Source organism: Ovis canadensis, chromosome 19 (assembly GCF_042477335.2).
Source record: "Ovis canadensis isolate MfBH-ARS-UI-01 breed Bighorn chromosome 19, ARS-UI_OviCan_v2, whole genome shotgun sequence".
NCBI lineage: Eukaryota > Metazoa > Chordata > Mammalia > Artiodactyla > Bovidae > Ovis > Ovis canadensis.
In genome coordinates, this window is record NC_091263.1 from 53,378,897 (window position 1) to 53,392,377 (window position 13,481).

At 41.7% G+C, this 13,481-nt stretch overlaps 1 protein-coding gene across 2 annotated transcripts in view; it reads left to right on the plus strand.

The window, feature by feature from the left end:
- Positions 1-13,481, plus strand: part of CADPS (calcium dependent secretion activator) — a 477,637-nt gene that overhangs the window by 211,017 nt on the left and 253,139 nt on the right. For both annotated transcript variants that reach the window (XM_069560455.1, XM_069560454.1), the window contains exon 4: positions 6,143-6,223. In XM_069560455.1, coding sequence (XP_069416556.1) covers positions 6,143-6,223 — 81 coding nt within the window. The remainder of the gene's footprint in view (positions 1-6,142; positions 6,224-13,481) is intronic.

Genomic DNA, 13,481 nt, shown 5'->3' on the forward strand with positions numbered 1-13,481 from the left:
AGACCAGCAAGGTAAACAGAACCTTGTTTCCATGGAAGCTCCCGTGCTGGCTTTTTCTTTTCAGCTCTTGAAAATAATTTCTTGATTTCTCTTTATTGTGGAGGGGCCTCATCCAGTGGGTCTGTGGAGCCTTTTGGTGGAGGTTGGCCCCTCTCTCACACCAGACTGTTTTCGGGAGCTTTGGTTACATTTCTGTTTCCATCTTTCCTTCAGATCATTAACTCTCAGGCAGCAGTGTCCACCTTCTGGTCACTCCTGCTAATTAAAGTCCAACAGAGCAAAGGACTTGACCCTGGAGAAAGTAGGATACACTGAAAAGCCGAGGAAATTTGTCCAGAAATGGAAGCCCCTGTCAGTTTCCTTTTTGGGCACAGAAGATTAGACCAAGACACCCACACCCACACCTGGCAGGGACACTAGCCCATCCGGCACCTTTCATCTGAATCTTTGATGCCCCATTGTGGGCCATGTCAGAATGACAGCCAGCATGAGCTGTTCTTATAACACAGCTGGCAGTCACTATTTCCTAAGCGTTTGCTGCGTGCCAAGGAGTGGGCTAAATGCTTTATATCTGTGGTCTCGGTGAATCCCCATTACTCCTTGGGTAGACTTATTATCCTGATTATTCAGATGAGGAGGCCTGAGCACAGAGAGGTTAAGTAACTTGCCCAAGGTCACACAGCTACTAAGTGGCAGAGCCAGGATAAGGACATGCCTGTTGCTGTCATTTCTTAGGGAGGCTTCTGGCACTGCTGCAGCCTGCCCAGAAGAAATCAGTCATGAGAGGAAACAGAGGGTAGCTATTTTTCTTCCCCCCAGTCATGGGGTGGGGAGGGGTGGGGATTCTTTGTATTGAATTAAACAAAGTAAGAGTGAGGAGTTAATTGTCAGGGCCAAAAAGAAAACCAGAACAACTCAATAAAAAAAGAAAGTCAATGTTAAGCAGAACAAAAAGAGTTCCAGGTTGAGGCAGGGCCAGCTCCGTTTCACATGGCTCATGCCATTTTACCACATTCCTGTACATTACAGAGACTGTTTCCTTGTCTATAAGATGGTGATGATGAAGGTACCTTCCTCATAAAGATGTTTTGCATGGGGAATTTTCCACACTACCCTGTGGAACACTTGTTTTCACTGAAATAACTATGTCAAAGACAATATTAAATGCAGTTAAGTAGGGTTATTTACTACAGAATTTCCCTAAATAGTATGTAAATATGTATTATGAATTTTCAGGAGGAAGCAATGTTTCCTGGCCCAGAATCCTTTTGCTGGGAGAATGCGCATTAAGATTTATTTCTTAGAACCCCTGAGAAAAGGGTTTAATATATGTCATACAATACCTGCTCTTGAAATAGGCATCAGTAAATGCTAATCCCTTCTCTTATGTGCCCAAATTATTCAAATAATCATACCTATTCTGTCTAGATTTTCAGCTCCATAGAGTCAGGGGCCGGGTCTGTCTTGTTCCTTTCTGTATTCCAGAATTACGCATAGCAAGACATTCCATAAAAGTTTGATGAATGAATAGGTAAACCAATGAATGAATGAATGACATTTCATATAGACCTAGCCTGCTCATCATCTTCACTGCTGGCTTCCTTTGCCATTTGTAGTTGTATTTGGTGAGGCCAGTGGGAGCCCTCAGACACCTCTGAAAATTTTCATAATGGAAATAGTTCTGTTACATTTTTTTTCAGTTTTAACCTCTGTGAGCACCATATCTTCTGACAGAACCCGTAACTGTAGCCTCTAACCAAATAATTTTCCTTCTTCTCAGTGAAGTAGTCAGAGATATATATATATATATATATATATATATATATATATATATATCATACATATTTTGAGCAAGACATTCATTTCTAAGAGTTCCCAGTGGATTTGCACCTGGATCTGAAGAGGTCTGAAGTTTCCAAGAAACAGACTGAAAAGCACTTCATTGGAGCATAAACCAGCCCTGAGGATACCAGGTTTCCTATGTGTGCCGGTTGTCAAGCAGTGACGGATGGCCCACTGGTCAGTGCTGTGACTGCTGATTAATTTAGAACAGGATTTCCAACTCTTGTTCTTTGGGCATTATGCAAAAAAATAAAATTTTAAGTTAAATAATAGTTGAATTGTTTCAAAATCTGACAGTTTTCCTTACTGAAGAACTCAGAAACTGTATTTCAACACAGCATTTTCCAGGCTTATCTAACATTCTTTTGGAGCCTTTCCAAGTCCTTTCTTCTGGAGTATCTATTAAGGTGGTTGTTCTGCAGAACACCCTTTGAGAAATGCTAGATATATGGCCAAAAGTTACAATCCAGTCTTCATGATCTAGGAAATAGTTCTGCTCATCAAAACTCTGGAACAGCAAAATTGTGTAAAGCAATTATCCTTCAATAAAGAAATAAATTAATTTTTTAAAAAACCTGTGGAAGAGAGAAGATAAAGCAACTAATTAATTGAATAAGGTGATAAAAAGAGCATAAAGCCAGGTAGATTATTGTTTTGTAAAACAAACCAAAGAAGGCTATTCATGGTACTTCAAAAAAAAATGATTGTAAATTATCCAGCTTTCTTATTTATATCATAGTAGACATAATTTTTTTTTATTGTATAATTCTTCTGTGTATTCTTGCCACCTCTTCTTAATATCTTTTGCTTCTGTTAGGTCCATACCATTTCTGTCCTTTATTGTGCCCATCTTTGCATGAAATGTTCCCTTGGTACTTCTGATTTTCTTAAGAGATCTCTAGTCTTTCCCATTCTATTGTCTTCCTCTATTTCTTTGCATTGTTCACTTAGGAGAGCTTTCTTATCTGTCCTTGCTGCTCTTCATTCAGATGGGTATATCTTTCCTTTTCTCCTTTGCCTTTGGCTTCTCTTTTTTTCACAGCTGTTTGTAAGGCTTCCTCACACAACCATTTTGCCTTTTTGCATTTCTTTTTCTTGGGAATGGTCATGATCCCTGCTTCCTGTAGAGTCACAAACCTCTGTCCATAGTTCATCAGGCACTCTGTCTATCAGATCTAATCCCTTGACTCTATTTCTCATTTCCACTGTATAATCATAAGGGATTTGATTAAGGTCATATCTGAATGGTCTCGTGGTTTTCCCTACTTTCTTCAATTTAAGTCTGAATTTGGCAATAAGGAGTTCATGATCTGAGCCACAGTCAGCTCCCGGTCTTGTTTTTCCTGACTGTGTAGAGCTTCTCCATCTTTGGCTGCAAAGAATATAATCAGTCTGATTTCAGTATTGACCATCTGGTGATGTCCATGTGTAGAGTCTTCTCTGGTGTTGTTGGAAGAGGGTGTTTGCTATGAGCAGTGCGTTCTCTTGGCAAAACTCTATTAGCCTTTGCCCTGCTTTATTCTGTATTCCAAGGCCAAATTTTCCTGTTACTCCAGGTATTTCTTGACTTCCTACGCTGGATCATCAAAAAACCAAAAGAGTTCCAGAAAAACATCTACTGCTTTATTGACTACACCAAAGCCTTTGACTGTGTGGATCACAACAAACTGTGGAAGATTCTTAAAGAGATGTGAATACCAGACCACCTGACCTGCCTCTTGAGAAATCTGTATGCAGGTCAGGAAGCAACAGTTAAAACTGGACGTGAAACAGCAGACTGGTTCCAGATAGGGAAAGGAGTACCTCAAGGCTGTATATCGTCACCCTGCTTATTTACCTCATATGCAGAGTACATCATGCAAAATGCTGGGCTGGATGAAGCACAAGCTGAAAACAGGAGTGCCGGGAGAAATATCGACAACCTCAGTATGCAGATGGTATGACCCTTATGGCAGAAAGTGAAGAGCTAAAGAGGCTCTTGGTGAACGTGAAAGAGGGGAGTGCAGAACGGCTTAAAATTAAACGTTCAGAAAACTAAGATCATGGCATCTGGTCCCATCACTTCATGGCAAATAGATGGGAAAACAGTGGAAACAGTGAGAGACTTTATTTTTGGGGGCTCCATAATCACTGCAGATGGTGACTGCAGCCATGAAATTAAAAGACGCTTGCTCCTTGGAAGAAAAGTTATGACCAACCTAGATAGTATATTAAATAGCAGAGACATTACTTTGCCAACAAAGGTCTGTCTTATCAAAGCTATGTTTTTTCCAGTTATGTGTGGATGTGAGAGTTGGACTATAAAGAAAGCTGAACACCAAAGAACTGATGCTTTTGAACTGTGGTGTTGGAGAAGACTCTTGAGAGGCCCTTGGACTGCAAGGAGATCAATCCAGTCCATCCTAAAGGAAATCAGTCCTGAATATTCATTGGAAGGACTGATGCTGAAGCTGAAACTCCAATACTTTAGCCACCTGATGCAAAGAACTGACTCATTTGAAAAGACCCTGATGCTGGGAAAGATTGAGGGCAGGAGGAGAAGGGAACGACAGAGGATGAGACGGTTGGGTGGTATCACCAACTCAACGGACATGAGTTTGAGTGAACTCTGGGAGTTGGTGATGGACAGGGAAGCCTGAGGTGCTACAGTCCATGAGGTCACAGTCAGACATGACTGAGTGACTGAACTGAACTGAGACATAACTTATTTTCTGTACCATTTCATAGCATAGATGACTTTCTTTTTTTTTAAGTGTGGAGTTGGGTTTTCATCTTCAAATTTCTGAATAAAAAAATGGCTCTTTAAAGAAAAAGATTTAGAAAACTCACAAGTTCTTAATTGACTTTTTGTTGTGAGTTAATATGTTCTGAAATGAAGAATAGAGCACATCCCTTTTGAATGTCGCTGTTCTGTACTTATTAAACTCTTCTGTGAATAAAATAATGTATCAATTACTGAACAAAGCAGGCTCATTACAGTTTGAAGGGTAATGCTAAGCTTGCTTAGAAATGAAGAGAGAATTTTTAATTCCTAGAGCAGGGGTCCGTGACTATGGCCCACCACCTGTTGTTCATAAAATTGTATTAGAACACACCACCGCTCATTTATTTAGATGTTGTCTGTGTCTGTTTTCATGGTTCATTGGAAGAATTGAGTCACGGCAGCAGAGAGCTAATGGCCCTCAAAGCCTAGAGTATTCATTGTATGGCCCTTTGTAGAAATACTTAGAATATATTTCACAGATTTGTAGAAATATGGGAAAGGGATGCTGGAGATTATATAACCAACACCTTTATTCTATAGATGGTAAAAACTGATACTAGAGAAGTTAGGGGATTGTCTCCCCATCAGAAAAGACAAAGATAGATTTCTTTTTTTGAACCACATGTAAATTTAATTAAAAAAAAATTTAATATAGATGTGCCAAAAGTCAGCTGAGTGGGTAACTAACCTCAAATTTCACAAACAGTTCATTGGTGACCTTCCTTTGAAGCATACTCAGTGTAGTTTCTAAGGCATGCATTCAATTAGTTAGAAGGAGACATGCAGCTACTTCTCCTATACTGTTTAATTTTTCATTGATTTTTACTGGAATATAGTTGCTTTACGGTGTTGTGCCAGTCTCTGCTATATAACAGAGTGAATCAGCTGCACGTATGCATATATCCCCTCTGATTTGGATTTCCTCACCGTGCAGGTCACCACACAGCATTGAGTAGAGTTTCCTATGCTTTACAGTCGGTTCTCTTCGTTATCTAGCAATATTTTATGCATAGTAGTGTATATACGGTATCAACACCACCTGAGAGGCTGCTGCCATCTGGAGTACTGGTTGAGAAGGTCTCAGGGCTCAGAGAGAAAGGATGCAATAACTGACTAATGGTCCAGGGGTGGGAGAGCAGCAGGATATATGCTATGTAGGTGCTTTGGATGCAAACTGTGTCTGCTCCATAAATCCCTAATGGTTATATCACCATCTCTTTCCCTGTATGTCTGCCCTGTGAACACTTTCTTCATTGGACCCCAAACAGAAGTGCTGCATCAGGCCCTCATTAGAAACACTACTGCTTAGAAGTTCATAAGTGCTTCTATCCAAGTTCATTCAGATGCCTTTCTTAGGAATAGCCTGCCTACCCCATCACACTCTGTCTAAAAGGATTTGTCTGTCACACAATACTCAAGTTTTAGTGAAATAGGTCCATGGGAGCACAGAGTAAGAGTGTTAATTGTAAAGTCATGAGTTGCTGGGCTTTTGTCGTCACCCCAATTCAAAGTCTCCATGTTTGTGCTTTTGTGCAGCTGGACAATCCGGATGAGCAAGCAGCCCAGATCAGACGAGAGCTGGACGGCCGTCTCCAAATGGCAGACCAAATAGCCAGGGTAAGGAAACTCCGGGGACATGTGCTGGGGGACCAGACCTGAGTCCCACACAGGGAGCACACTGACTATTAAGGGCTGTGGAAAGACAAAACTGAGAATCAGAGAGGAAGAAAGATGAGGATAGTCATCCTGATGGAGTCCTCAGCCTTCCTCCTCGGGGCCACTGTCCTTGAGACAATGCGTGTATTTCCTGTACTCCAATCCATACTCAGATCCAGCCTTACCTTCCTTCTGAGTCCCTACCTTATGTTTCCACCTGTCTGTTGAGCATTTCCACTTTGATAATCCCCTTCATTTTAAGTTGGATGTGTTCAAAATCTCACTCCTTACCTTCTTCCTCTGACTGAGTGCACATACCTACTTTTACTCCTCTTCATGTGGCCTCTGTCTAATTACTGTGGATGACACCTCCTGGTTATTGTCGATTTCTCCTTCCTTCCCACAACACTCCGCACTCAGTCTGCCACTCAGCTCATTGATTCTGCCTCCCAGATGTGGGTCAGATCCCTTTTACTGCATTCCAGCACCACTGCTAGTGCTTCAGTTCAGGTCCTCATCTTCCAGGCCTGGATCTTACAGTAGCCTCCAAATGGGGATCCACTCCCTCACCATTTTCTGTCCATCCTGCGCATAATTGTCATTCTAAACCTTGTATATGGACATCTCAAAACAGAGCCTCAGAATCCTTCAATAGACTACTCCACTGTCCTCAGAACAGAAGCTTGCTCCTTTAGAAGGACATTCAAGGCTCTTAATCCACAAACCGTGTCCTTCCTTACTGGCCTCACCCTCCCATTACTTTTCCACCAGGACTCCCCATTCCAGCTGCACAGAATGTCTCCCTCTAACGCGTCCAGGCCCTTTCTAGCCCCAGTGCCTTTGTACTCATTAGTGTTTCAACCTGGAATGGCCTTTCTCCTCTCTTCTACTTATCACGCCGTCCTACTCAGCCTTCAGTCCTCAACTTAAGACCTCTTCTCTAAGGGCTTGTCCTCCCACTTTTGTGCTTTCTTTTTTTCCGTATGTAAACCCTTATAATGACAGTTCATTGAATGATGATTCTTCATTGACATGACTGAGTCTCCCAGAAGGTGGGATTGCTTTAGAGTTGGGATTATCTCTTCCTCACGATGACTATGAGCCTAAGTGTTATCTGCTATTTGTTTGTGTTGTTGTTCATAGTAGTCACGCTAGTGGTGTTTATTGAATATTGCCTTTGTGTCAAGCATGTTAAATGCTTTACATGTACCATCTCATTAAGTCCTCCAAACAGTCCTGTAACAACATTTCAGTTATTCTTGTTTTAGAGATGGGAAAAATCTAAGCTAAACAGTTCTGTAATAGTTAAGAGACTGCACCAGACCTTTAACTCAAATCTGACTAAGTATCAGGACTGGAACAGGGTGAGGTATCCACCTCAGATTCAGAATTTAAAAATTCCAGGTGGGAGGATGTGGGCATTAAAATAATATTTTAATGCAGTACTTTAAAAATCATAACCAATGCAAAAATATCCATGAAGAACAAAATATCAACATTTTAAATAACAGCATCCTACTGGTTCCTATGGTAGCCACAGGCCTTGTGTGCATGTGAGGGTGGGGGCTGTGGGAATTGAGGATGGGGAAGATGGACACAGAGTAGAGCTTGGCATTCAGCCTTCCTGTTTATGGGAAGAAGTGTATCAGGATTTGCACACACGGAAAGGAATTCTACTGGAGGAGAAACCCCAAGAGAGATTCCAAGAAGCAGGAAAATTTCCTGTCATGCTCAAGCACTTTTGTTGAAATATTTTGCATCTAGTTTTTGGACACCTTCAAAGTTTATACTCGAGTCAGTCTGGTGGCTAAAAATAGTATCCAGTTGTTTGGCTAAAGGTGGTGTAAAAGACTCTCAGTTTGAAAATCCTGCTTAATGTGAGAGTAAACATCAATAAGGCTTTAAAATGTACTTCTCTAAAGTCAGTGTCTCCTTGGCAGATTATCCAGAAAATAGAGGTCATTTCATCCAGGCCCTGCTCTTAGGCAGCTATTATATCCACAGCTAGTAAGTATTCATGCCACTTAAAATTTTATACACACTTCTAAAATGAGCTCATGGCACCTTTATTTTAGTTGTCTTGTTTACTTTGAGGCTTAACAAGATAATTTTAGAAACTCACGTAAGCTAATTTTAATTTTTAAAATATCATGGATGAACAGCTGTTAACATAGTGAGCCAAGTTGCTCATTTCTGATCAGTAGATGAAGAAATTCTCTCCCCTGGCCCACATCACTGGATACTCTGACACCAAATAGAGTATTACTGATGACTTAGAATTCGAGTTTCTTGAACAGGGAAATATGCAACTGAAGTGAATCTGGGTCAAAATTTACAGAGAATGGAGAATAATTTCAGAGTATATTGAGGGTATATTTAAACATTCAGGAGGATTTCTGTGAGTCTGCCCACTACTGTCTTCTTCTGTCTTGGACATTTACTGTCTTCTTTTGCAATATTCATTCACGCCTTTGGCCTCCTTGCCATAGTTACTTGGTCCTGGAAGTGAGCTCCTCATGCAAGTGAAATCAATCACAGCTTCCAGCCTATCCTGGCCACCAGTGATTGGTCCAGAAATGGGTGCACCTAACCAGTGAAACCCCTGAGACCTATGGACCATGAACTAACAGAGCTGTGTTGTGTAGTGGTAAAAAAGATGTTTGCAGTCATGTTCAATTCTTCCATGTAGGGAAGAGAAGAGAAAAGAGTGAAGCCAATATACAGAAATAAACAGAGACAGAATATACTGAGATCCTCAGGATGTTCAAACCCCCTAGATCTTCGTCTTGACCTGCAGCTATAGAACTACTTTTTGTCCCATTTAGTGGAATGCCAAGGAAAATAAATTCTCCTTCTGCTTAAACTAACCTGGCTAATACTAAGGAAGAGTGAGAACTATCTTGTCTACTAGAAATTAAATAAAGTATCAAGTTCTTAGATAAAAGCTAGTTCATGAAGAGATATTGAAACAAAGCACCCTTGCTTGTCTTCTTTCAGCATGTCCTGATTTTTCTATTTCTAGCATCACAGTGAATTTTATTGAGGGTGTGCAATTCAACCCATATGGCTGAACTTCAGCTCCTGTAAATATCATAACCAGAAATTCCTAGAAATAGATGTCATCTGCCATACGTAATTCACTCTGTTCTCTGAATTATAAGATAAGTGTCTTGATTGCAAATTAGAAGCTCCAACACAGGGAAGCTTTTTACAAGAGGGTATCAATTCTAAGAATTAGGGAATGTCTCACAGAGCCCATGGGCAAGTGATAGCCAAGATCTAGGAAGGATGTGGAACCAGGGGCCACCCAGGGGTCAGAGTTTCCCCTCTTCTCTTGAGTCTGTGTGTCCCATTCATTATTCCTTCTTTGTCTGCAAATCATCTTTCTTTGCTTCTAAAATGAGAAACATAGCTATTCCACAGGTTTTTAGTATGGCCAGATAGGAAATGATTCAGCCAATCAACCTGTCTCTCATATGTCTCTCCCTCTCTCCTCTTTCCCCTTTTTTCACTACCCCTTTCACATTCACAATCTCAAGAGTCAGGCCTCTGAATGACCCAGCTTAGTTCAAGGGCCAGCCCCTGGAGCAGTTGATCAATCCACCATGAAAGGGAGTAAGGGTCTTAATGAAACACGTGGATGCTGGTGATGCATCACTGAGGGTGAGGATTCTAACTTTAAAAGCAGGGCTGTGGGTAGAGCGGTCATTATAAATTGGGAGCTGCTTGAAGATATACACAAAATAACTATTGCTTATGTGGTGTTTACTATGTGCCCAACTCTCTCCTAATCATTTTACATCTGAGAACCTCTCTGACCCTCCAACAACTTTATGTTTATGAGAAAGGTTCTATTATTATCCCCTTTTGGGGATAATAGAGGAGGTTGGGGCATAGACGTTAGAGGCCTTGGCCAAGGTCATTCAGTGACCAGAACCTTCTCTCTTAACCATCATGCACACTACCATCCCAAAATGCCATCCCAAACACAAAGCTTCATTTCCCCATCATCCCAATCCAAGGGTTTGACATGCCTTTCACCCAGGCCTTTACCTTTCTGCATCCTGACCTCTCTCTGCTAATCAGTCCTTTATTAAATCACACTGGCTGTGTGATTTCACATGAAGTCTTATTCAGACCTGTGACAGACAATTCTGGGTGTTGCAATAATTCTCCCCAATTCAGGCACATCAGAAAGTGTAAGTGGTGCACCAGAGTGCACCTAGCTAATAAGGAGGAAGCTGAGTGCTTTAATTCCAAGCTTCATGTTCTTTCTTTTCAATAGTCAGATGACAGGCAGGAAGTTCCACCAGGACAAGACTGTCCCAGCCCCTGCATCCCTGACGGTTGCCTCTCCTGGAGCCTGCTTTCTCTCTTCCACAACAATTTACTGTGCATTCCCTTCAGGTCATCCAGAGGCCCAAATGAAGCAGTATCACATAGCAGGCAGAATGGGCTCCTGGAATTCTGAATCCCTTCTACTTTGATTACCTTGGAATCTGGGAAAGAGGTGGTAGGGACCTTGGTAGTTCTGCCAGCAGCATTCTCATTCTCATGCAATTAAACAAAAGGGAGGTGTTTGTCCTTTCTTCCTCAGAGAGAAAGGAGCCAAGTGTGAGGTGGCTTTCCTCCATCCGCAGCCCTACTGTGTAATCTGTCAATTCAGTTACACCAGCATCCAACAAATCATCAGACAGACGGCTGTGTGAGCCCTCACTGTGAACATCAGACACGCTGCCTTAAAAGCTCCATGAAGGGGCCTGAATGCATTTCTAAAAATCTGGTAGGAAAGACTTCTTAATCCCTGCTCAAACATTTTCCCAAATCCTCTCATGTTGACATTAAAGTTTCCCCAGATTTCACCCAGGAATTAAGTCTAAGTTATTTAAATTATGTGATTAGAAGTTGACATTGGAGCTTACACCGGCAGCTTGTGGCATTAGTGCTGCTGTGATATTTGCCAGTTCTTTTGGCCACATTTTGGGGTAAAATTCCAAAATTTTTGAGCTAATTATATAAGACAAATACAGCTTCTGCAGTATTAGAGGCAGAGGTCTGGGAGTGAAATACCATTGGTTTTTCAAGCTATCATTTAAATGTTGAGTTGCCATTTAAACCCTGTTCTCTGCAGAGCAAAATGACTATCTCATTCCGTGGTCCCATTGCAAACATGATGATGTGCCTATGTGATAAAGAGCATCCAGATATTTCTGTGATGGAAAAGTTCTGCTCCATGCATTGCCAAAACTCAAATCAGAGTGGATCCTCTCCTTCCAGAGAATGATACCACCTCCACCTTAATGAATGTTCTTGGACCTGGCATCTATCCTAGGTAAAAAAGTAGCACAGTGTCCAAGCATATAGTAATTTAGTTCAATTTTTTTCCTGAAAAATGTGTGTAGGGAGCATCTCCCTGACTCTGACCCTAACCCTAACCCTAAGAACCCAGGGGAATCTGACTTCAAAGAAAAATCTAAATACCAGGGAGGTTCATTCAAGGGAAAGTAAGTCTATGTAATTCATAAAAGCTAGGAAGTTCAATGAAGCCACTTAAGCACCACTTTGAGTAAAAGAACCAATCCAGGAAGCTGTACTAGCTGTGCCCCAAATGCTTCTAGTATCTGTGATGCTGATTTTGACCATTACTACCAAGACCTCCTTTCTCTCATTTAACACACTCACCCTTCCCCCATCACTCCCTACACTTTCACCCATCTCCCAGCATCATACAGGCCACACTGGCTGGTGATGGTGGGGTGGCCACTGCTGTGGAGGACTTGGCTCTGGCCCATGCTCAGCTGAGCACTGTGAGCTGTACAGCGAGGTGTGTGGAGGGTGCTCACTGCTGAGAGGCCCTGAAGGTTTCACCTCGGCCCTGGTGCCACTTGGGGCCAGATAATCCAGCCCTGTTGTGTGGGCCCTGGGTTTCAAACTCAGTTCTGCTGATTATGGATAAAACTTCTGTATCTCATTTTTGTCCAGAAAATGGGAATAAATAGCAGCACCAGCCTCACTGGGTTGTGGAAAGATTAAAGCAGGTAGAGCATATAACTTAATACCCAGTAACCTGTAAATGCCACCTAGCAGCATGATCTTTTCTGTGTTCACCACTATTACAATTGCTATTGTTGTTATTAGAGTGCTAGAGGTAGCATGGTGCCTGATATAATTTGATATGGATATCTGTGTAGGAATATATGTATATATGCATATACATATATGTGTGTGCATAAATATACATATATATGGGCTGAGTATATGTGTATTCATAGATATGTATGTCTATGAATGCTCAGTGGTCAAAAAGTATTAATGTTTATTATCTCTTACTCTTCACAATAACTTTTTAAGGTTTGTCATTCACATTTCAGATATAAACACCATTATTCAGACAGGTGAAGAAATCTGTTCAAAGTCACATAACTAGTGAACACATAACACACTGTTTCACTGGTGTGGACTGGATAAGGCTCCTCAGTGCCCCTTTGTACCTGCCCATGCTTCTCACACCACATGTGTCTCATGGTGCCTGGGCACTTTCTGGCGATCCCCCCAACCTTGGACACCTACGTCTCAGCTGAGTCTTTCATTCCTAGTGATAGCCGTACTGTCTAACGGGTGCTAGGAGCCCAGGAAGGGTCTGAGAAATTGTGCTGACTTGGCATGTCTGTAGGCAAGCTCCTCATCTGGAGAGTGTCCTTGTACCAACAGCCTTCCTTCTGACCACCTACAATGTCATTCAGTATGAGTGAAAATGAAGAGACATAAAAGCAAAGCAAATGACTGAGAGAGCTGTTAGCACTTTCAAATGCTGTTTTTCAAGATGTTCCCCAAATCCCTCAGTGTGGCCGAGCATCAGTAACTCTGGAAGGAATTGTCCTTGGGAGGCCATCCCCACTGTGGAATGTTATCATCCCAAAACCAAAATGAATGACCAGCAGAGAATTTCTGTGGGAGACTTTCTCCACCCGCGTGCTGTGTCTTTCATAAAGCAATATGAATAAGCAATCCTTTTGTCAAGGCTGATTTACTTTTATGCTTGGGAATGTAGCAATTGAGATGGACGACTGCATTTTCCTTATTTTGGCACAACTTCAGCTTAGAAATGTGTTTATAATGGGTGTGCTGCTGAAGACACCACTTTAGAACCTCAGCCGAGATTGACAGAATGCTATTGCGTCTCAAGGCTTAAGTACTCAGAACAGAGAAACGGCCTTGT